The sequence below is a fragment of the Manihot esculenta genome, chromosome 11 (genome assembly GCF_001659605.2).
Source record: "Manihot esculenta cultivar AM560-2 chromosome 11, M.esculenta_v8, whole genome shotgun sequence".
NCBI classification, from domain to species: Eukaryota; Viridiplantae; Streptophyta; class Magnoliopsida; order Malpighiales; family Euphorbiaceae; genus Manihot; species Manihot esculenta.
Genome location: NC_035171.2, coordinates 6,557,013 through 6,580,100, shown reverse-complemented (window position 1 = coordinate 6,580,100; position 23,088 = coordinate 6,557,013). Strand labels below are relative to the sequence as shown.

Here is a 23,088-nt window from a genome sequence, read left to right as displayed (position 1 = left end):
AATGCAAGTGCATAGGTAAAATTGCTGTTGCTTTACATTTTTGAATATTCCCTTTTCTTCCACTTTGGTTTCCCTCTAATAACAGAATGCATGCTTTTTTTTTTTTACTTTTGCCTCTGCATTACTATACCAGAATCAAATACAATCTCTTCTGTACCTCAATAATTCCAATTGTACAAATTTATAAAAATAAAATAAAAGTGTTAAATTCGAATCAAGTCCTCTCATGAAGGGATGTGAGATTTAACCCACACTCTCTCTTTGCTTTTCGGTGAGAAATCTGTGAAATACAAATGGAATATATGCATGGCATCTTTTCTTTTGTAGCTGGTAAGTAAGTAAATGCAGAGATACTTTGGAGACAAAGGAAAGAAAGACAAAGGGAAATGGAGAGTTTCAATAAAGATAGTTGAAGCTAGAAATGATGGAATAACAAGTCTTCGAGGTTTAATTTTGACCACCTTTTTTTTTTCTTTATTTTCCTTTTCTGCGGCTGCCTGCTATTTCAATTCTTTATCTTCCTTTAGTTCATCTCTCTCTAGAGAGAGAGCGAGATGAAGATATAAGTAGAGATGGCCTCCGTTCTCTCGGAGAAAGGTAAAGAAGAGAAGGGGGCAAAAACTGTAAAGAAGAGGAAAGACAAGAAGTGGTGATTCGATTCTCTCCTCTCCTCGGGAATCACACCCATGCATGACCACGACAATCTTAATACGCTGCTTCTTTCTTTTTCTTTTTCTTTTTTTGTTGCACCCACCCACCAAACCCTTCTCTCTATTTTCCTTTGTGCTATTGTCTGCTTGTGTTGTCTTGTCCAGGAAAAAAGACTGCCACTTTCATGCATTCACTTGTCTTGTCGCTTTGAAATGTAATAGTAAACCTTGTCTAAATGAATTTTATTATAATTTATACTATATCTCCCTATGATTTCAATTTAAATAACTTTTTTTTTTAAATGAAAAAATATTTTTCGTGTTTAAACATATACATAAAAAAAATGAAAAATACTTTTTTAAAAAATATTTTTATATAAATATATGATGAAATTCTCGTAAACTACGATGTAAACCTGATCTGAATAAATATTAAATTCAACAACCGAAGCAGCTGGGGTGAGTGTGGCTTCCCTTCTTCTATCTTTGGTCCAAAAACAAAGAAAAAAAAAAATCCAAGCACTGGAAATGACCCTTAACAATAACATATAAGATTTTAGAGTTTTGGATTTTTTAAAGCTCAATCAATAGCCAGAAACAGGTGAAGCAGAGGACGGCCTGTTGCTGACGTGGATGTGCTCCTCTTTTCCGTCTCGAATTCGTGCTGGAACATGAATTGAAACCCACCAATGGAGATGGTAAATCCTTCATCTCTTGTCGAAGAGGGTTGCTAATGGGTCTGAATTTTGCATAAATGAGTTTAGGAATGCAATGCGCTTCGACCTAATTAAAATAGGTTTGAATTTTATATATTTGACATTGAAACGGTTGGATTTTAAAAATGAAAAATTATTATTTAATTTTTATAAAAAAAGTTAAAATTAATTTAGTAAATTTATTAAAGAGTTCTATTAGTTTAAAAAATTTACAAATTAATTTTTCTTTTAATTTTAGACGTTAAATATTTTATTATTTAATTTCTATTATTTTAAAAAAAATTATTAATTAATCTATTAAATTTTAAAAAGTCTACTGATCAGTTTTTATATATACATTTTAAACTTTCTATAATATTTAACTGTTAAAATTAATGAAAAAATTAAATAATAAAACTTTTAAAATGTTAGTGACGTTTTTATATATTTTTCAAAATCAATGAATCAACTAGTGAATTTTTTTTTATCATATAAATTAAATAATAACTTTTTTTAAAAAAATATTATACGATTAGAGTTTTTTTTTCAAATGTTTTTTGGTGTTGAATTTCAAAAACCTATTAAAAATAGATGGTATCATTTTTAGTGATTTTTTTTAAGACATGAACCTTCAATCTTAAAAAAATTATGCAAGAATCAATGTTCATATCACTTGTATGAATGTAAAAATAATTTTCAATTAATTATACAAAAATATATTTAGACTTTACATTATAAGGTTAAAGCAATAATATTATACAAGATTAATAAAATACTGAATGTATATTTTCTATGGGAATTTTATAAAATTAAAATAATTATTATCTTATGAAAAAAAAATATATAGTCCTCTCTTTTCTTCATATATTATTATACTCTCTTCATATTTGTAATAAAAACATAATGTATTTTTATTTTTAGGTGAATTACAAAAAACGTTCTAAAAAATATTTTTATTTCTCTCGTCACGAGTAAACAATCTGACAATTTTCTTTAATTATGTTATTGTTTGATTATCATATTTTTTCGGGGTTCTTAGCGTTGACGGTGAGAGTTTCTTCAAGGCCTGTTGTCAGGGGATTGCTTTGCATCTAACTTCTAAGAAGGGGTTTCAAACGTGCAACCTCGATATCTCAAGCCGCTCTGCTTCATTGATAACTTTTTTTATAATCATATATCAACATTGAACTCTTTCACATCTTCTTTCTAAATATGGTACCGTTTTTACATTCAAAACTCTTTTATTTTAGCTTCTTTATTTCCCTTGTTTCAATATTTGCTTGGAGTTTGTTTTGAATTATAATTTTCTTTTTTTTGTATCTAGTATTTTGCGCAAAGTCATCTCTAGGCGATCTACGCTCAGAATCTTCACACGCCTAGCCTTCTCAGTCTTGAGGAAAACACCTCCCTAACTAGCGAATATGGTATTTTTCTTTCTGTCTTATATTAAATTTTAAACTGCCTTACTTACTTTTTAATCTATACAGATATGGCTAGTTTAAGAAGTAAATTTATTGGAGTAGTGTTCAGAAAGGCAAAACTATTGCTGGGGCGTCCACACGTGCACCCAAGGAATGTTTGGTTTGTTGGTCTATTTGCTTGGGTTTATTTAGCTTGATTAATTTTTCTTTTAAGTTTAATTGAATGGTTTGATTTTTTTTTTTAAATAAAGATCTGGAATCGGAGCATAAAATTTTAGATTTTTCAAATTTACTTAGATGTACGTACCATCAGACTAAATCTGTGAGTGCTTAATAAAATTATTGTATGTATGGTTATGTAATAAAATTATTATATGTATGGTTATAATTATTTTTTAAATTATTTAATATTAATATGTGAAAAAAATATAATAATTTAAACAGTTTTTTAGATAAATTATTATAATTTTTTAAAATTATAATTATTAATTATTTTTGTTTATTTGAACAACAAAACAAAAGTTATTATTGGATGAATATAGTATAATATAATTATTAATAAAAAATTTCAAACTTTTTATTAATTTAGAATTTAAAAATTAAAAAATTTATGAATTTAGAGTCAAAAATAAAATATTTACAGATTTAACTGTTGTATAGTAGTTAAAATTCATCTTTTGCGCTTTTATAAAACACACCAGACATTTTTTATTAATGCACCAAGACCTAATTTTTTTTATAAAATCGCTACAGCTTAAGACCTAATTTAATTTTTTTATTTTTTAATTATTAATATATTATAATTATATTAATTAATTATTATATTATATTTATATTATATTAATTTAATAATTTTATTTATATTATATTTTTTATAATAATAATTTTTTATAATATATTTTATTAATTTTAATATATTATTGTAATAATATTATAATTAAATAATATTAATTATAAATTTATTTATCCATTATAAATTTATTGATAAATAATTATTGTATTTTATTTTTTTTAATATATATAAAAATTAATAAAAAAATTTTACATATAAATATTTATAATTATAATATTATCTTGATATTAAACGGTCACTCAAATTAAATAAATAAATAAATTAATTAATATAAATATTTAAAATTATAAAAATTAAACACGTTTGTGTAGCCATAAATTCTATTTATATTAATTGAAATTCGTTGATTTTGTATATTTTTATTGAATTATTTATATGCAATAGTATATAATTACATAACAATATTAATTTTGTAGCACTGAAATTATATACAATCTGTAATATTTTTAATGTAAATATTAATAATAAAATATATTAATATAAAATTATATAGAGTTAATAATATTTTTAATTTAAATATTAATAATAAAATATATTAAATATTAATATATAAAATATATTAAATATTAGAATTACAAAATAAAATTATATTGTAATTAGATATTGTAGAATAGATATTGTATACAATTATAGAAGATTTATTTAATTTATTCTGTGATTAAATTTATTTATTTATTTATTTATAATAAATTATAAATAATTCAGTGATTTTATATAATATTTAATAATAAAATAATTTTAAATATTATATGTGATTATTTAATTGTTTATAATTTATTAAATAGAAAAAATAAATAAGTTTATAATATTTAATAATAAAATAATTTTAAATATTATATGTGATTATTGAATTGTTTATAATTTATTAAATAGAAAAAATAAATAAGTTAACTAATTAATTTAGTGAATTATAAACAATCAAATGATTTTATATATATTTAATAACAAGATAATATTATAATTTTAAATATTTTTATGTGTAATTTTAATATTAATTTTTATAGTATTATTATATATTAAAAATATTTTTATAAAATATAATAATTATATATCAATAAATTTATAATTGATAATTTTTAATTATAATATTATTATAATAATATATTAAAAATAGTATATAAAATAATATTATTATGTGATTAATAATATATCAGATTATTAATGTTATTTAATTATAGTATTATTATATTAATATATTAAAATAATAAAATATATTATAAAAAATAATTAAAAAATTTTATCACTAAACAAATTATTTTTTTATATTTAATTATAATATAATATTAATTTTATAACACTTAAAATTATATAATATTAATAAATTTTTTATTTAAATATTAATAATAAAATATATTAAATATTAATATATTAAAATTATAAAAATATTTATTATTATAAAAAAATAATATAAATAATATTATTAAATTAATATAATATAAAAATATTATTATAATATGTTAATAATTAAAAAAATAAAAAAATTAGCCTAGCGCCATGTCAGCTGAAACAGCATATTTAAAAAATTAAAAAAAAAAAAAAAAACAGTGGTGTCAAACTATTATTTAAAAAAAAAATCGTGTCGTTTTAATGAAAAGCGTGAGATTTTAGTGCGTTTTATAAAGACGCGAATTTTGACCGCAAGGTCAAACCCAAATCTGAATATTTTGTTTGTGGCTCCAAACTGATTTCTTTGTTAGGAAATTTCACGCTATTTGACAGGTGTCAGATTTTGAGACCACAACATGGCAAGCTCATATAGGCTGTGTAATCAATCCAATCCTACAGACCGACATGGAGAGCAAGATGGTTCTCAGATTTAAGGCACGTGTCTTACAAGTGTCGAAACGACAGGACACGTGTGAATCACAAGACAACCTCCTTATGCGTATAAATGCTGCTGGAACTGGAAGAACCAGCTTCACCTTCACTAGCCGAGGTTCGTTCCTATTCAAATACCATTCGCTAAGCTAAAAAGAGCAAACCAAAAACAAGAAATCAAAGCTTTAAACCTCCGTCACGCAGTAGCAGTGCAAAAATGGCATCCCACGATCAGTCTTTCAGAGCTGGTGAGGCCACTGGCCGAGCTGAGGTATATAAAAATTCACTATTTATTTCTCTATTTTTAGCGTTATTCATATTCAATGAGCTGCTAATTATCAATGGCACATGTGGTTTTCAGGAGAAGGGTGACAGGGCGACTGAGACTGTGAAGGAGAAGGGCAGAGAAGCGAAAGACAGGACCAACCAGACAGCCCAACAGGCGAAAGAGAAGACAGGAGAGGCGGCAGAGTCAACGAAGGAGAAGGCTTCTGAAGGGAAGGAGAAGACCAAGGGAGTCTTCCAGCAGACTGGGGAGAAAGTGAAGCAGGTTGCTCAAAGTGCTGCTGATACTGTGAAGACTACTCTTGGTTTAGGTCAACATCGTGATGACGAGCACACCACAACTCCCAAAGAATCCGGACGTTAGCTAGCTAGCTTGTCACCTGAACCAATGGACGGTTTCAGCGAGTTTACTAGCCCTCAAGAGACATTATTTGGTTATTGTTTTCAGTGTCGTGTCTGTATTTTGAGTTGTGTCCTGTCCCTGCCGTGGCTATGGTACGTGGTGTGTTCTAAAGATGATGGTATTAGAATCTTGTAGGGGATCAGAGGAAGTCTGAAAATAAAAAGGAGGTTAGTGTCTGGGCGGCTTGTTGTGGAGGGCTGCCACTGTAATTCTATGTATTTAACTTTCCTAGTGCAATTGAAGAGCGTAGAGAGAAGGGGAATTCTGTAACAGTGGACGTTTCCCATCTTTGCATTTTGCTATGTTCTCTTGATCCAACTTTAGTTGGATTTATATGAGTTCGGAGTTTAATTAATATTCAGATTCAAATAAGTAAAACTCGTATTTTGTTTGAATTTAAAAAAAAATAATAAATTAAATTTGAACTCTTTAAAATTCAAACAATACTCAAACTATTATTTTTATTAATTTAATCATTATTTATAAAATTAATAACTATTTTCATGAAAATTTGTATGTTTTATATAAAATTTATGAAAAAAATTATAAATTTCTGACAATGTAGTACTTATGAGAAAAATAATGCTAAATTGTATTAGGAAAAAAAATGATAAAAATTATATTTGTTTTTCAAAAGAAAAAAAAACGTTTATTTCTCTGTCCATGAAGGTCGTAAGGCCAATTTGGACTTTTAAATTGATGTCTGCATACTAAATTCTAGCTTTTTGAAAGTTTCAAGTTTATCTGTGGCTCAATATTCACTCGTTTATTTTTTATTAAACCTAATTTATTCTTTTCTCTTTTCTTGCCCCTCTTCCTAAACTTAATTTCTTATTTTCTTTTTTTTTTTTCTATTCTTAAATCTACTTTTTCAAGTGAATTCAATATCAAAACGGTTTGAATCAGGATAGATTATTGAAACGGCTCGAATCAGCTCGAATCAGGATAGATAAACAGAGTTAGCAAATGAAATTTTATTTTATTAGTTATAATTTTATTGTGATTTCGTGTCCAATGATAGTCATTGGTTACAGTTTTATTGTGATTTAGTGGTTCCGTCAAAAATTAGAATAATTAGGATAGATGAACGAAATTTTATTTAATTTTATTGTTTACAATTTTATTGTGGTTTCGTTAAAAGGTGAAGTTAGCAAAAAAAATTTTATTTAATTTTATTGGTTAAAATTTTACTATAAAAAATATTTTTATTAATTATAATTTTATTGTGAAAAATTATATTTCAATATAATTTTTTAATTTTTTAAAGTTTAAAGTTTTCAATAATTATTAAAAATTTAATTTTTCAATAATTATTAAAATTTTAGCTCTTTATCATTATTTTTTTTTAAATAAAATTTTTATTTTTTAATAATTACATTTTTATAGATAATTTGTAAGTAATTCAAATTTTTCAATCTAATATTTTTAAATTAAATTAAATTTTAAATAATTATAAATTTTTATTATATTTTTATTAGATGAATTTTTCATCCTTCTCCTTGTACGTACTTTAATTAAAAAATTTATTAGGATGATCCTCTCTATTTAAAATTATATCTTTTTATTTGACGATGTTTTATTAATACAACCAAGGTTTTGCTTTAAAAAAAACAATTGATGTCATGTCTGTATTCTCACCGCTGCGTCAAGCTAGCACGAGTCTCAGCCTCGCAATCGCTTTCTAGTCAGTGACTCTTACTCCCACGGAAGGGCTTGATCGAGCAAAGGATCGGCTCGCCGTCATCTCTTCACTGGTATTGACTGAGCTTTCTCTCTTTCCTGGGTTTCCATCTGTTCTCTCTCTCTTGTTCCATATTTTGCGATCCGCCTTATGTTTCTTAGCTTCATTAGAGAATGAGATATAAGGAGAGACCCTTCTTTCGTTCTCTCTTTCTTTTCCCTTGAGTGAAAAATACTTAGAAATCCGAATTTTGAATTCTCTTGCATTGGTTTTTGCCGCTATAATTATTTCAATTTATTCATAAGTTGTTGCTTTATTAAGATAAAATTATTTCAATTTATTCACTTCTTCTTGCCTTAGGTTAGATTCTATGTTTCGGGTGGCCTTTTGTCATTCTGTTAATTCTGGCTTGTTGATATTGCAAAGGTAATATACCATGGCAAGGCCTTTGTCAAGTATTCTCTTGAAGGGCATCGTAGGTCTCCCTGCTGTCCGCTCTACTAGAACTGTAAGAGCCAACACTCTCTGCTTCATTTCTGTAATGAAAAGAAAGCTTATTTATGGACAATCAGTTCGACACTAACAATCATCTGAGTGCTTGATAGCAAAGTAGGAAACTGTTATGTATATATATATGAGAATGATGCAATGAAGGGAAATTTATTAAAAAAAAAAAAAAGAAATTGAAACCTTGTTTGTGATAATTAATTTGACACGGACAGTATCATCTGAAACATGCAAACTGTTCTAGATTTAGAATTTATCTTGTTGAAGCTTTTGCTTGAAATTTCAACTTATGATTGGGGACTTGGGGTTTGGGTCATTTGGAATTTTATAAGCAAAGCATGCTGTTGAGAGTTGCACATCTAAAGAATACATAGAATCCAAGGGTTCTGTAAGGGTCTTGGGTCAAACTAACTAATTGGTTAGTTGAAACCTTTTAGCAATGGTGGTAAGTAAGCGCAGTCTTACTCATAGACTTTTGCCTCTAAGCCCAGTATAAAACGTGAAAGAGAATTCTAGAATTTGAGGGAAAAGTGTGTCTCTATTATTTGCTGAATGGAAAAATGAGAAGTGAGTTGTCTTTACATCAAGGGCAGCCTATTTATAGTCTCAGCCAAGAAGTAAAAGATTAAAGTCCTAACTACTTACAGCAGTAAAAGATTAAAATAAAATAAATAACCTATACATTTCTACACATTCATTCAAGTTCACCCTTGAATTCAAAATTATAATACATGCGCATAGTTACACCGTGCCTGCTAAAACTAATTCTTCATGATTCTTACTGAACTCCTTTAACAGTGGCAAAAATGGTTCTGTGTTACTGCTGAACCAACTTCATGTTATGTTATTTGGCTTCTGGTGAAGTTGGAATTCACTTCTCTCAGTACCAGGATGTGCTCAAAGTGGCAGCTTAACTGTGCCTAAATGATCACTTCATGATTGCAATATTGAGTTATGGAATATTGGCCAGAGCTGCTTTTTTGTTTGTGTATGTTCGTGAGTATTATGGCCTAATACCCTCATATTTCACTTTGGATCATTTGTAGGTTTTTGGATCCCTTAATTGCTATGGAATGAGATATTCGACTACATCACCCAGTGATCCTGACACACATGAAGATTTTCGACCAAATAATAAACTTGAAGGTTCTGGAATATATTTGAAAGATATTGTTGAACAGGTGAGCCTTCTGAAACTATTTTCTGACCTTATTATCTTTGTTAACCAATGGCCATATTTAATTTGGTAACCTTTTACCTAATATGATTACTTCTGCTGAAGGATGTCAAGGACAATCCAGTGATGATTTACATGAAAGGGGTGCCTGATCTTCCTCAATGTGGATTCAGTTCCCTGGCAGTAAGAGTGCTTAAGCATTACAGTAAGTGTTTAAATCTTGTTTTGATATTACTATTTCTTGATAGTTCATAATTCATATGATGAACTTATACATTCATAAATACTTAAACAACAAATGATCTGGGGCTAAATCTTTCTTATTTCTGGTAATCCAGAGTGTCTAGGATGAACAGTGGGGAGAGTATTAAAATGACAGGGATTATTTCCGTTGCAAATGGGAAGGATGGTTCTCTTCTAATTAGTGTGTGCCTTTGTCAGCTAGAGCAGATTATTTCTAAAGTCTAAATTATACTATTTTGTTTTTCTTTTTGTACTGTCTTTCATTGTTTATAATCTTTTCTTAACTGGAAATAAACATGCAATGCCATGAAGATTTTTCACAAGAATTAAAGAATAGCTTAAAAAGAGAAACTTATAAAATGATGTGATGCGACGCACAGTCAGGAGAAGTTTATGGCACAACACAAAATTCTCATTAAATTTCATGGTGTAATTGGTTTTAACTGTTGAGTAGGCTAATTCAAGTGAAAATTCTCTTCATTAAATTGCTTACACCTGCTTTCTTGAGATCCGTATTTTGCAAAACACCATTGTTTGGTGGTTCTATCTCTTAAGAGGGCCTCACCATTGGAAGGGGCTTGGTCTCCCGCTAAACAAAATGTTAGCATAAGCACACACCCCTAATCTATTGGACACAACCAAAACAAAATCAGTAAAGTATAGAACAAATTGAAAATATTAGAAGCATAAGATACAGGGCACAATGTTTAGGATGGATAATTAATCATTAGTATATTTTTTATTAGTAACCTTCACTACTGTTGCTTCATTTGATGTTTCTTTCAATCATAATGCATATCCATGACTTAGTTATAGAAGTGCACTGGGATTTCCAATCCATGGCAGCTTATGGTAAAGGGTTTGGAAATAACAACTTTCTAAATATAGTTAAATTGTATTCTTAAAAGATTCTTTCTGGAAAGTTCATGGGTTTAACTAACCATCTTTTGGTTCCTTCTAACTGGAGTTTTTGTTAATTTATTTTTGGTAATTTATTTATCAGTTTGTTCATGACACATTCCCATTTACTTTAGATGCATTTGTCAAATTATCTGGTTCTATAACCAGTACTCAGAGTTCAAGTCTGAAGTAGGTTTTTTTAAAGGTTAATGCAAGATCTCTGGTTATGAGTTCTCATCCTGATTTGATTATAAATAGCTACTATGATATCCTTACCATTTATGGCCTGTGCAGATGTTCCCTTGAGTGCAAGAAATATTTTGGAAGATCCTGAGTTGAAAAGTGCTGTAAAATCCTTCAGGTGAGTTACATTCAGCAGTCTTGTGACTGGGCTGTTAAGTCTTGTAATAAACTATTGTCAGAATCTCGTAGTGTAGATTTCCTTGGTGCCACTATTGGCTAGTTTGATAAGCTGCAGTAGCTAACGGCATTACATATTCCTGGGTTTGAGTAAAGAGTTGTCAATGTGATGAGTGATGTATGGATATTTGTTACTGTACCATATAAAATTTACGTACATGGGTGGCACTTTGCAGGGATTCCCTCCCCCCTCCCCACAAGCCCCAAATAAAGAAAGGTGGGATCTAGAGGAATTTTGTGATATCTCTTGAACAATGACTTTGGTTTTATAAGATTATTGGTTGGTTTATAAGAAAACGATATGCTTGCTGTCTGCTAGTTTCTCTAATCCTACATTTATGTGCAGCAATTGGCCAACATTTCCACAGATCTTCATCAAGGGAGAGTTCATTGGTGGGTCAGATATAATTATGAATATGCACCAGGTTAGTTTGCATACTTATTATAAATTTAGACACGCTGAACTCTTTTTCTTTTTCTTCTTCTGTTTTTCCTTCTGTTCTGGAACCACTGGTTTGATAACTATAAAATATGCAAGCTCCTGATTTGATTCTTTGGCCCTTTGCAGAGTGGTGAACTGAAAGAAAAGCTGCAAGATGTTGCAGCCAATCAGAAGTCTGAATAGTTCCCTCATTGAACAATGAGTAGATTTTGCTTTTTGAACTATGAAGGAATGCGTTATTGAACTCAAAACCAGGAGCACAAATATATGGTTTAGAATGGTGGGGATAGAAGCGAATCGTGTATCAATATGTCCTGCAGCAATCGGTTTTCGTTGAAAACTATTTTGTAGTGGCAATTTTCTGTTCAAACAGTGAAAGCCCAAATATCCAATTTTTCATCCACACAGAGCTGCAGTTTTGTCTATGATGTTATTTTCCAACTTTCAGTTGAGACAATTATATTATCTTCCGACAGAAAGTGAGAACTTGTCTTTTGACAGAAAGTGGCAAAAAAGACGTCCAAAACTGAGGTGCCAACTGCAAATATAATTATATCATCTATTTTTGAAACAGAAATACAGTCGGTAAATGAAATGTTTTCTTGGGCAGGAACAAGGATAAAGGGGGAAAAAATCATACAGCCAAATTTCAATAGACAAACAGCAGCATAATATACAGAAATGCTTATAATTTGGATGTTCCCAGCGACGATCAATTCTACAGCATTTTTGAGGCCATCAGCATAGCTAATACGCAAAAATGACTAAAGAGCTTGCGCATATGCTTCCCATTGAATTGCAACAACTGGGGGAAATGTGAAGCAACGAGCGAGAGCCTTTTGGTTGTCAACGCTTAAGTCAGGCGTTTAAAGTCTACTCATCACCTTGGGATGTCCATTTCTTATTGCTTGTTGAGCATAAATATCGGAGCATATATTCATTAGAAGAACAAGTATCAGCCAGCTCCTGATGTATTCTGGTAATTGCCTTCTGCAAAGATTTTAAAGAAGGAAGAAGATTTCTGGAGTTTTGTTGAATGGAGTTACCATGAGCTTTGCACAGCTCCTGTTACGAAAATGAATAAGTACACACCATTAGACATGAACACCAGTAATAATTCTGATCTTATGAAAATATTCAGGAAATTACCTGACACCAGCGAAGTATAAACTCCAAGTGTGGGCAGCTTTCCAAAAGATCAGCAAGTGCCTCTACTAACCTTTGTAGATATCTACAAGGAATTGAGGAAGCAACAGCTGGTATATCTAATGGGCTGACAGCAAAAATGCACTTCTTTATTAAAGAATCTTCATTCAATCGAAGGCTAAGAATCAAAGCTCTGTTTGGTTGATCCTCATTTAAGGCTTCATCAACTGCCTGTGTAATAATGTCGCCAATGAAAAAGAAATTAAAATCAGCTAAAGGATATGTATAAAATCAGCAACAAGCTAGCCAGCATTTCCCAACAAGTGCATCAAATAGTTTGGACACATTCTCCATTGGCAAAGGGCTCGAAAAATATCAAAGCACAATTTTGATTCTAATTTCTTTTTATTGTATCTTCACAAGAGATAGGAACTTCTAAAATAAAAGATCTAGACAAATAAGCAGATAAGCAATCAAGTAAAATCTTCAACCAAATCCTGATAATTTCAAAAAGAAACAAAATGATCACGTGATTTAAATCTCATTCAAATAATTTTTAAAGTCAACTTAAATATCCATTTTTAAGTCCTCGCTATCCTAAATTAAACAATGATTTTTTATAAGAAACATTAGCACTGTATGCAAATGCCACGGAATTTTAGAGGGTGAAATACCTCTGGTGTAACATCTATGTCAAGATCCGTGGGATCAAAGATAAACGAGTCGTCAATTGAATAAACTAGAACCCCTTCCGTTGTTGCCGCAGAAAAATTCCTGCCAGTGGGTGCAATTCTCAGGCATTTTGTTCGAATGATAGGCCTTCCACGATTGGGCATGGATCCTGGTAAATCATAACCCAACTTCCCTCGAACTTGTTTATCAACACCTTCTTCGGTATCAGCGTCTTCATCATCAATTAAATCAAGTGGACCAGCATCTGTCATTTTCTTTGAATTCAAGAAATCAAGCACTCCATCTAGTGAGAGGTTGTGGGTTATTTGAAAACGGCGCAGAAGTACCTGCAGATGGTGCATAAATAGATTGACAACAACACAGAAGAAGATATATAATGAAGAAAAAAAGAACACAAAACATAGAGCAATAGATGCAGGTAAGTATGACAGAAGCATATGAGAAAGGACAGCGTTGGTAAACAATCTCCTTAAATATGAATTTATCAATACTTTCAGCATATGAAAAATAATTAAGGTTATCAATTAACTTTACCACACAAAAATAGTATGAAATGGTATGATAAATGATATATATTTTAGATAAAGCAGAGTATTCATCTTTTAACTTACTGCCTCTCTCTGATTTTTGGCGCTCGAGAAAACAAATGATTGGATGTGTTGTTAAAACGTAAACAATGTAGTTTAGGTTAAAAGGGTGGTTGAACAAAATCTTTGAAATGAAAAGCTCCTCCATAAAGTCGCAGAAAATTTCAAACTGACAAGTTTCTTCTTGGCGAACAGAAGAGATACAAGCAACTACAGTCCTTTACCACATTAAGATTACATGTCATAACTCATAAAATCAAGTTTCAGAATATGCCAAATCCCAATGTATTTTCACGATTGAATAGCTTTACACAATGCAATTTGCAAATGCTACTGCTATTTTAGATCAGAATAAAGTGAATAGTTTTATATATATTGAAGAACGTAGAACAATTTAATTATACATGTTAGATGACAAGAATGAGATCCATGTAAGCACATGAACAAACCTGATCAGCAATGTCATACATACAGATATATTTGCTACTTCCACCAGCTAGTATGTAACTCCCATCTGCAGAATAGCATAAAGTTGTGAAGCACTTTCCTGCAGATGACTTAGCTGCTGACCTACGATCAGTCATGAGGCGCCCTCCAGCAATATCCCTACGGCCCTCAATGGTGTACATTAATAAGCCATTGATAGGGTCCCAGAAATTAATCTGCCCATCTAATGTGCTGCAAGCCAACTGCCTTCCATCTGGGCGATAAACTACCGTAAGGACATCATGCATGTGAGAAAATGTTTCAACAGCACCTTTTCCTTCGAAAACATCCCATAAGCGAACAGTTTTGTCCCATGATGATGAAGCTAACACTGCCTATATTTGTGACAGAGTAGTTCATTAGTTTTCCATGAACATTGGGTAGCAAACACCTTAGTTTAAATGAAACCTTTAAAAAATGTATTCATTTGCTTGATTTCTAATTGGTACATCATGATCCATAATAAGCAATTAAGCATCATATTTAGAAAATATAAAAGTAGAGGCATTGAGCCCGAAAAAAAAAATTCATAAAACCAGTAGTGCACTATGAAACAGTGTGCAACCACATAGAACAAAGAGTATCATCAAGAATAACTCACATTTGTAGGAGAAAACATCAATCCATGCACAGGGCCTTCATGTCCACTGAGGACATCCAACAAACGGCCTGTCTTCATTGACCAAACAAATATCTATGCATTTGAACATTAAGCAAACTGTCAGGATAAGTAACTGATAAAAGCAGACAAGTGCCAAAATACATCAGCAATGTGCATAAGTACCTCAAAAGAATCCAAAGTTCCTGCACAAATTACTTCACCACTTTGGTCTGCTGCCAAAGAAACAAACTGCCTTGAAGAGGGGGTGGTAAATGTCCTAAAATTTCGATAGCGAAATAAATCCCATGCACGAACTGTCCCATCCAGGGATGCACTCAAGAGACAATGGTTATTAGACATAAAATGGAGCGCAGTAACTGCATTAGTGTGCTCTGAGAATGTTACAAAACAAAAGCCAGAGGAAACAGTCCACACCTGCAACAAAGCATGCAATAGCATATTTAGATGATAATCAGAAGGTTTAGTATAAAATCATAGAAAAAATATATAACAATCTGAAAGACACCTTCACAGGCATAATAATTTATAATGGTAATCATTAGCATAACAATACAATTTCCAAAATAATATTCTATGATATGCTTTAATATAGATCTAAGACACAGTGCAGATGCAAAATACCAAATCAGATTGCTATAACCTCAATAAGGCCAGCAATGCAATGATAAATCATGCACATAGTAAAAATAAACGGATGAATTGAAAATTTGAAGGACCGTGAACAGATTCCACCAAAAAAGAAAAGAAATCTAACTGCTCAAATGATTGCAAGAAATGCATTATAAAGAAACTTACAAAACCCTTTTACATGTTTAAGCAACAGGACAGTCAACTAAACACTATGCTTAAGTGGGTCTCAGAAACAGGTGCATACCAACTAAATGCTTTTGTCTGTGTGTGCGCATGCAATCAACACGTGCTCATTTGTCTTGTATAAGAACAATCAGGACAATCAGCCACCAAATTTTGTAGTAAGAGCATTTAACAAACACAGAGAAAATAAAAATATAGGAAATGCACCAAACGGCACAAGCAGCTCTACGGAATCACTAACAATACAACCAAGTTCATCATATGAGAATTCTAACAAACTCGTCTGATATAAGAAAAGCTGATCAAGAAAATAACCATAACTTCCTCAAATCATTAAACATCTAACAAATTCTACCTTGACTTTGTTATCATCTGCCCCAGTAGCCAACAATTGTGAATCTGGTGAATAAGCCAAGCAATTGACATCAAAGTAATGCCCTTGTTGCTTCAATATATAACTCTCTGACCTCCATTCCCACACAAGCAATTGCCCTAACTTTGCACAACCAAATGTTAACCAGTTGCCCATCTCATTAAACACAGCAGTAGTTATCTTTTCCCTCGAAATTGACAACAAATGGATGCAAACAAAATCAGGCATTTGATATAAACCAAATACACCATTAGAAAACCCTACTACCACCATATCAAGCAAGCTATGGTAATCACAAGCTGTCAATTTTGTTTGAGATTGCATAAACCCATCCTTCCTTAACAATTTCCATTCCCCTTTATGCAAATAACACTCTTTTACACCCAAAGTGTCATCCTTCCCATCAAAATCCTTTCTTTTTTTCACGTTACTATCACTTCCACCAACCAAATTCCCTTCACCATCACGCTCTGGTGTCCCTGGGGAGGGTGGCTCTACATCTTGCTCGTCATTCTCACGGAATTTATCATCATTGCCACCACTATAACTCCAGCTAAAAATATAACCATCACGGGCAATTGTATAAACCTTATCAACATTGTTTGTTTTCTTATCAAAACCAAAGAAACACCCAACAACTGCATCTTTATGCCCCAAAAACAAAAAAGGCTTATTCAAAATCCCTTCCTGCAATTTCTCAACACAGAAAAGTCTCGCAGTCAAGTCCTTGGACCCAACTAACAAATACTTACAATCTAAACTCCAATCCAAAGCCGTAACAGTGTCCTCGCAGTCCGCAAGAGTCCTAACCAACTCGAAGGCGAAATATTCCTTCTTGAACCCAGGGGACCTCCATATTTGGACCAATTTTCCCGTGGCAACCGCAATGAATTTGCCGTCGGGGCTGAACCTGATGGCATTTACTGACTTTTTGAAAGTTATACGGTGAAGGACCACGCGGCGAGGAACATTAATGAAATGGCAACGGTTGTTCTCGTCAACTGTAAGAAGAAAGGTGCCGTCAGGGGAGGCGGCGAGGCGACGGATGTTAGAGGATGATTGAACAGGAAGTGTTATGGTTTGGGATTTCACAAGGTCAGTGATAGAAACACGATTTCCAACCGGAGAGATTAATTGGGTATTTTGGGTGATTATAGCGTTGCCTCCTCTGTAGGGAGCTCCAAGCAAATTTTGAAATCTATAATTCATTTCTTTTAACGAACAAAATAATAGTGCACTATATTTCTCTCTGTTTGGAATCAGAGAGAGTGAAGGAAAGAGACTCGAAATGGAAGAATCCGCAATCCGGCAACGAACCTCTTCAAAGTTCTCTAGCTTGTTAGTAGAAACCAAAGCTAGCTAGGGGCTTTGCTAGGGTTTATTCAGCGTTAGGGTTTATTACCTGAAAATAGAGATTTACGTGTAATTGGGTTTACTATTAGGGGTTTTTGTTCGGAGCTCAATGGGCTCATATTAGAAGGGAAATAAAATTAAAATTGAAAAAATGACAACTATGACGGAGCTGGGCGAGGGGAATTCTGTTTAAATTGAAAAAAATCTATCCAATCAAATTAATTTAAAAATTTAATTTAATTTTTTATTTATTTTTATATGATTTAATTTTTAATTTAATAAATTGTAATTATTTTAGTTTGATTTAATTTAATTTTAATAAAAAATATAAAAATTAAATTAAATGGATTAGTGATAATAATATAATATAAAGAAATTAAATCATATTAAAATTAAAATATTTTAATTAAATTTTAAAATATTAAAAGGTAAAAAATAAAAAAAATTATTAAAAATTAAAATTGAAGAAATCGAATTGAATTGAACTAAATCAGACTGATTTTATTCGATTTCTGATTAAAATCAATTCGGTTTGATTTTTATAAATACTAAAATTTTAATTTTCAGTTTATTCGATTTGATTCGATTTTAAACTAAACCCGCCGAATGGTCACGAAATACTATTGTCAGAATTTAATTTAATTATTTAATTTAATAAATTAATTTGATTTCTATTAACTTTTTAGATAAAATTCATTTTTTCAAACATAAGTAAAATATTTATAAAAATTATGTTCTACTTATCTTTTATTATTTATAAAAGAACATCAAATTTTCAAAAAAAAATTATATAAAAATTTTGTAAAATATACATTATTTAACTATAATCAAATAACCCAATAAAATTAATAAAATTCAGTGTTTTTTTCAGTTTATTTTTATTATTAAATAAAAAATTTCAGTTTTATTTTTAATTTGATTGTTTTTTTATATAATAATCAAATTAAAAGAAATAATGAATTTTTTATTATTTGGGAACGATTGTCTCAACATCTTTTCATAACTCTGTTGACAAATTCATAGAAGCCATGTAAAGAGATAGGGCCAGAAAATTAGGCTATCTTTCAGTCATTGCAATGTAAACTCAGTGAAAAAAAAAATCTAAAACATTCAAAGCTTTATTTTTCAGGACAGGAAAGAAGACAAAAGAGGAATTAGTAGTTGATTATCTATACCATATATCCACTCTATTTACTACCTACTTAATACAAATCCGTTTCTTTCCCTCCTCTTATTGCTCTCTGCTGCTCTTCCTCATCACTAGCTTTGTCTAGAAGTTGCTCCTGTGCTCCAACTATCAGCATGATCACTCAACGTTCAGTTTTGCTTTGAGCCAACTGTGAACCTCATTCATTTCTGTAGGAACTGTGTAATGCCCAAGTCTGCAGAGTCATATTAAGATGCAAAAAATATTGCTTTAATGTTCCACTCGGCCTGCCGTTGGTTAAACGCTGGTTAAAGAGGAAGCTGAATATTTACCCGTCATATTTTTTGAACGTGATAAGTTGAAAGCCAGCAGAATGCAAGAGGTTTGCAGATTGTTCACCATAGTTATAGGAGACTACATCATCATCTGCATTATATTAATAAGAATGATCATATTGCATAAAAGATAGACTACAATGGAAGGTAGCATATCCAACAGAGAATGGTGCAACTTCATTGACATGTCATACACCATGAATTGCCTTCAACAAAATGAGAGGAACTAATTGTTTCACCAGGGTGAAACTTCAGAGTCAATTTCTTTCCATTTCCATGCTATGATAAGGTTCAGTAATTATCAAGTTCTTTATAGTAATGATAATGAGATCTGTGCTTTTTTCTCCATATATTGTGATACTGTTCTCATGATGTTCCACGTTGGCTTGAGGACTCGGTTTAATATCTGGATTACCGGAGTATTCAGTAAATACTCGAGACTTTAAGAATTATGCGGAATAAAATTCACAAACATTTTAAAGATGACATTGGAGAAAGATACATACTTGTTCCATGACAAACCAAAATGGGCAAGGATGCAGCACGCCTTGCAGCCTCATGCGATCCTTCTATTTTGTTCCTTAAGCCCCTGCATAATGACAAACTCTTAACTACTGGATATGGTAAATAATCTCTATACAAAGTGGCCTCTGTGGATGTTCCTTCATCTATGCATTATGAATACATACCACTCTCCTTTGGCACTCATCATTAATGAAATGTATTTAGCTAAAGGATAATACAGAAACTAGTAGGAAAGCCGTCAAAAGGTATTTTATGGTCATCAATGCACATGATCACTTAAATTGGCATGCCACCGAACAAAGTCTAGAACTTTAGACGTTACTATGTTAAAGCAAATATTATAACTCCAAGAATGAAGGTGTTGTTTGAGAAGAAAGGCTCAGAATTGTCATACCTTGAACCTGGGAGCCAGCCACTTAGTCCGACAACTGCTCTGAGTTTGATAGGATACAAATTGCCATTACTGTATCGTCCGGTTGCAGCACAAGTTGCAGAGTAGAGTGCTGTTGCAGCACCCATGCTGAAGCCTCCAATTCCAACTTTAACTGTTACAAAAATTGTAAGATGCATGAAGTTTCCATTAATTTAATGAGTTCATATAGGCAGAGATCTATGTATCACATCTAAACCCAACAGCCAAATACTACCGGTGCATAGCAGTATAACGTTTAGAGTTCCAGTTAAAAACTGATAAAAGGCAGAAAGATATGGCTTAGTAGTACAAAAAAAAAGAGCTCTCCCCTTGCATTCAATGTGCTCTCTCCCCTTTGCATTCAATGTAAAGACTGAAACTTCAGTCACCAATTACAGATGGGCAAAGTTATAAGCCATAATTTCATATAATAGAAAGCAAATTTAACCTTTACTTCTTAAGTGAAGTTAGCAGTTCCTTAGCACTCAATTCAAGAATACACAGAATCTTATAAAAGCTTACAACAGGACAAAAATTGTTGTAAGCGAGTAAAGCAGATCTTTGCAGTAATTAAGTTTTGAAAGTACCATCAGTGGGCTCTGTTGATAGTAAATTTGCAATATGTGCTGCTGAGGCATCTAAACCCTCCAAATCATCTGGACTATTTTCTGAAATCTCACCCACATCAAACCCTGCATGAATTACACAAGAATTTTAGGTTATTTCCTTTAAGGATAAGAGCAATAAAAAATGTAGTGTACTATAAATAGAAGGCAATGAAAACCAGTCTTACATGCAGTGCAAGAAAATCCACCCAGAAGTGACACAGAACGTGTTGGAGCAGTTGGACAAATCCATTTAATCTGCCCCATAGATTAAACAGCGACAAAATATAAATTATGGAGAAATATGAGTACAAGTATTTCACCACTGGTGATCAAGTGGTAATATATACATGCATGACAGTGAACAAGAAAGCAAACTGTTGAAAATTTTGCATGCTTACATTTGGAAGAGGAAGGTTTTCCAGGAGCTGGGACCAACTGCAACCAACAAGAGGATACAATGAGAAACATTTCTGGGTTTAGCTTATATTTCCTGTATTACTACTCTATCTGAAATAGGAATTGTATTACAGATAGGAGCTCTTGTGACTCGCTTGAAATTTGACAAGCAATACATTTTTCAAAAAATTGGAACCATAGTATTTGAGCAAAAGCAGTACCCAAATATGCAAGTAAAATTTCCATGTAATTATCTAGTGCTCAATAATATAAAAAAAAAAAAAGAGCTTATTTTTGTTGTACTGGGATTTGTAATGACTGCACAACCATCATGGTGTGCAGAGACAAAAGATTTTTCAGAAGTAATAAATGTTTACTTGCATATGTATAAACTTCCTTCACTAAGCACATTCTATGGTTGCTCGATTGCCGGAGTTAAGTGAATACTGATTCCTATTCATGAATATGGATATACTTTGTTTCCAGTTTAAGCCTACCCTTGAGAATTGGCATCCAATGATACATTAACAGGAGAAGTTTATATATATAGCCGCTTTCCCCTTAGAATTTATCTGAGTGGGAATCTCAATGAAAGGAACTCAACACCAAGAAGAAGAAGACGAAAAACAAAAAAAAGGACATCAAATGGACCCCTCCAATAAAGAACATGCTGCTATTTGACATTTGCCTAGTCCTTTTACTTTTTTCTTGTCCTTGGAGCCAAATGTCCACCATTCCAGCTCAAGAATTGTAGTTAATACAAAAGCAAGAGAATAAAATTTGCGAGTTGGTGAACAAATATGAAATATCACAGATGAACATGCATCATTTAGTTCCCACTAGCCAGTAACACAGTGTTTCCAGATGAAGTTCACAGAAAAATGATCAACAGCTCGGTTATACAGATAAATATATACACCCCAAATATCCCAATTATATGGACTTCATTATGACTATATTATATGCAAGGGTTGGAATCTAAATCAAGGGTTTGAATGAACAAGAACACCTAGGCAATAAATGAAAATGGTATAGAAAATAGCTGCAATACCTTGAACCATTATCACCAAGACCATGTAACCAGACTACAGTGGCTTGATGTTTTCCTTTAGGCCTCACCACGTAAGTCCTCCCAAACTCAAATGTTCTTCTAGCAGTTCTACTACCTAAAAAATTGAAACATGAAGAGGCATCAACCTTATGAATCAACAAAGAAAATCAATATTCATTTGAAAAAGAGAAGAGGAACAGAACCCAATTCATTAAGTTGATTGGTTAAATCAAAACACAGGAAACAACTAATTAAGACCCATTATCAGAATGAATATGACAAAAAATTTGATTCCACACTAAATACAAGTTGAAAACAAGAAAGATCACAAAATGGGGAAAGAAAACAAACCAGAGCCCGTAGAAGAATGTTGTTGGTAGCTCATTTTGGTGATGCAACGAAACGCCCCTACTATGGTTTGTGAATGGGGGAAGAAGAGCTGCTGCAATGAAAAACCCAGAAAGAAAATGTCTATTTATAGTGTGGAGAAGGAATAAAACAGGTGAATATGCATAACTAATTTAAGTGTAGTGTGTACACAAGCTTTATATTGGAGCCTGAAACCACGTAGAAGCTCAAAAAGGAGAAGCATCCATCAAAAGGAGAGGGTAAAAAAGACAAGGACAAAAAAAGGCAGGAAATCTTTTTAAGAGCGGAGAGAATCCAAGCAGTGAAGAAGAGCACAATCATCCATCCCAGGGCCACCCAGCTAGGAGAGAGGGGAGGCTCTGAGAACTGCAACATAGAGAGAATTTATGCTCATGGGCACTGGCAATGGCCACAATAAAAATATAGCAATCCCAACTATCAACAACAATCAACGACAGATCTCAAGAATATTTCTGAAAAAATAGAAAGATTTATCCAGGTCTGCAAAGAAAATATCTTTTCTCAATCATTTGTTTATGAATTTTCTCATGATTGACAGATACCCATTAACCACAACACCAAACCATGGTTCAAGCCACAAATTTTTCAATGTAAAAAACAAACAAAAAAAATTATGATGCAATAGATGCCCTTAATGGGTACAAGGAAATCATGAG

The 23,088-nt window shown here is 31.6% G+C and overlaps 4 protein-coding genes across 10 annotated transcripts; 2 read left to right on the top strand and 2 right to left on the bottom strand.

Annotated features, from left to right (window-relative positions):
* Window positions 1–5,554: 5,554 nt before the first annotated feature.
* On the top strand, window positions 5,555–6,484 carry LOC110626929 (late embryogenesis abundant protein D-7). Its single transcript, XM_021773123.2, has 2 exons — window positions 5,555–5,708; window positions 5,799–6,484. The coding sequence occupies exons 1-2, from the start codon at window positions 5,655–5,657 to the stop codon at window positions 6,084–6,086; spliced, it is 342 nt and encodes a 113-aa protein (XP_021628815.1). The 5' UTR covers window positions 5,555–5,654; the 3' UTR covers window positions 6,087–6,484.
* Window positions 6,485–7,720: 1,236 nt separating this feature from the next.
* LOC110626394 (monothiol glutaredoxin-S15, mitochondrial) lies at window positions 7,721–11,898 on the top strand. Of its 5 annotated transcripts, none has more exons than XM_021772243.2 (7): window positions 7,721–7,879; window positions 8,167–8,314; window positions 9,360–9,494; window positions 9,596–9,695; window positions 10,928–10,994; window positions 11,400–11,478; window positions 11,622–11,898. In XM_021772243.2, exons 2-7 carry the CDS (start codon window positions 8,243–8,245, stop codon window positions 11,676–11,678), a joined length of 510 nt encoding a protein of 169 aa, XP_021627935.1. In that variant the 5' UTR covers window positions 7,721–7,879; window positions 8,167–8,242; the 3' UTR covers window positions 11,679–11,898. The 5 variants fall into 5 exon arrangements, with proteins under 5 accessions (XP_021627935.1, XP_043817702.1, XP_021627936.1 ...); XM_021772244.2 differs by having other exon boundaries at window positions 7,726–7,879; window positions 8,233–8,314; XM_021772245.2 differs by having other exon boundaries at window positions 7,730–7,879; window positions 8,172–8,314.
* Window positions 11,899–12,022: 124 nt separating this feature from the next.
* On the bottom strand, window positions 12,023–17,671 carry LOC110626393 (periodic tryptophan protein 2). Its single transcript, XM_021772242.1, has 7 exons — window positions 16,198–17,671; window positions 15,192–15,443; window positions 15,009–15,101; window positions 14,371–14,742; window positions 13,316–13,660; window positions 12,645–12,872; window positions 12,023–12,560 (listed from the first exon to the last, which is right to left on the bottom strand). The coding sequence occupies exons 1-7, from the start codon at window positions 17,422–17,424 to the stop codon at window positions 12,369–12,371; spliced, it is 2,709 nt and encodes a 902-aa protein (XP_021627934.1). The 5' UTR covers window positions 17,425–17,671; the 3' UTR covers window positions 12,023–12,368.
* A 985-nt stretch (window positions 17,672–18,656) lies between these two features.
* On the bottom strand, window positions 18,657–23,088 carry LOC110625776 (acyl-protein thioesterase 2). 3 transcript variants are annotated; one of them, XM_021771411.2, is made up of 10 exons: window positions 22,581–23,077; window positions 22,394–22,481; window positions 22,043–22,157; window positions 20,994–21,030; window positions 20,781–20,850; window positions 20,575–20,679; window positions 19,970–20,120; window positions 19,557–19,639; window positions 19,048–19,141; window positions 18,657–18,950 (listed from the first exon to the last, which is right to left on the bottom strand). In XM_021771411.2, the coding sequence occupies exons 1-10, from the start codon at window positions 22,632–22,634 to the stop codon at window positions 18,875–18,877; spliced, it is 873 nt and encodes a 290-aa protein (XP_021627103.1). In that variant the 5' UTR covers window positions 22,635–23,077; the 3' UTR covers window positions 18,657–18,874. The 3 variants fall into 3 exon arrangements, with proteins under 3 accessions (XP_021627103.1, XP_021627102.1, XP_021627104.1); XM_021771410.2 differs by having other exon boundaries at window positions 22,394–22,484; window positions 22,581–23,076; XM_021771412.2 differs by lacking the exons at window positions 18,657–18,950; window positions 19,048–19,141 and adding an exon at window positions 19,148–19,456 and having other exon boundaries at window positions 22,394–22,484; window positions 22,581–23,088.

Excerpts from the sequence above, each read along its gene's own strand:
- LOC110626929 (XM_021773123.2), top strand. The coding sequence starts at position 5,655 with ATGGCATCCCACGATCAGTCTTTCAGAGCTGGTGAGGCCACTGGCCGA. Across the intron at positions 5,709-5,798 it reads AGGCCACTGGCCGAGCTGAG|GAGAAGGGTGACAGGGCGAC; the intron begins GTATATAAAAAT and ends TGTGGTTTTCAG.
- LOC110626394 (XM_021772243.2), top strand. The coding sequence starts at position 8,243 with ATGGCAAGGCCTTTGTCAAGTATTCTCTTGAAGGGCATCGTAGGTCTC. Across the intron at positions 10,995-11,399 it reads AGTGCTGTAAAATCCTTCAG|CAATTGGCCAACATTTCCAC; the intron begins GTGAGTTACATT and ends ATTTATGTGCAG. Across the intron at positions 11,479-11,621 it reads TAATTATGAATATGCACCAG|AGTGGTGAACTGAAAGAAAA; the intron begins GTTAGTTTGCAT and ends GGCCCTTTGCAG.
- LOC110626393 (XM_021772242.1), bottom strand. The coding sequence starts at position 17,424 with ATGAATTATAGATTTCAAAATTTGCTTGGAGCTCCCTACAGAGGAGGC. Across the intron at positions 15,444-16,197 it reads CAGATGATAACAAAGTCAAG|GTGTGGACTGTTTCCTCTGG; the intron begins GTAGAATTTGTT and ends GCTTTGTTGCAG. Across the intron at positions 15,102-15,191 it reads GAACTTTGGATTCTTTTGAG|ATATTTGTTTGGTCAATGAA; the intron begins GTACTTATGCAC and ends TCAAATGCATAG.
- LOC110625776 (XM_021771410.2), bottom strand. The coding sequence starts at position 22,634 with ATGCTTCTCCTTTTTGAGCTTCTACGTGGTTTCAGGCTCCAATATAAA. Across the intron at positions 22,485-22,580 it reads GGCTCCAATATAAAGCTTGT|CAGCTCTTCTTCCCCCATTC; the intron begins GTACACACTACA and ends TTTTCATTGCAG. Across the intron at positions 20,680-20,780 it reads TGGATTTTCTTGCACTGCAT|GGTTTGATGTGGGTGAGATT; the intron begins GTAAGACTGGTT and ends TAATTCATGCAG.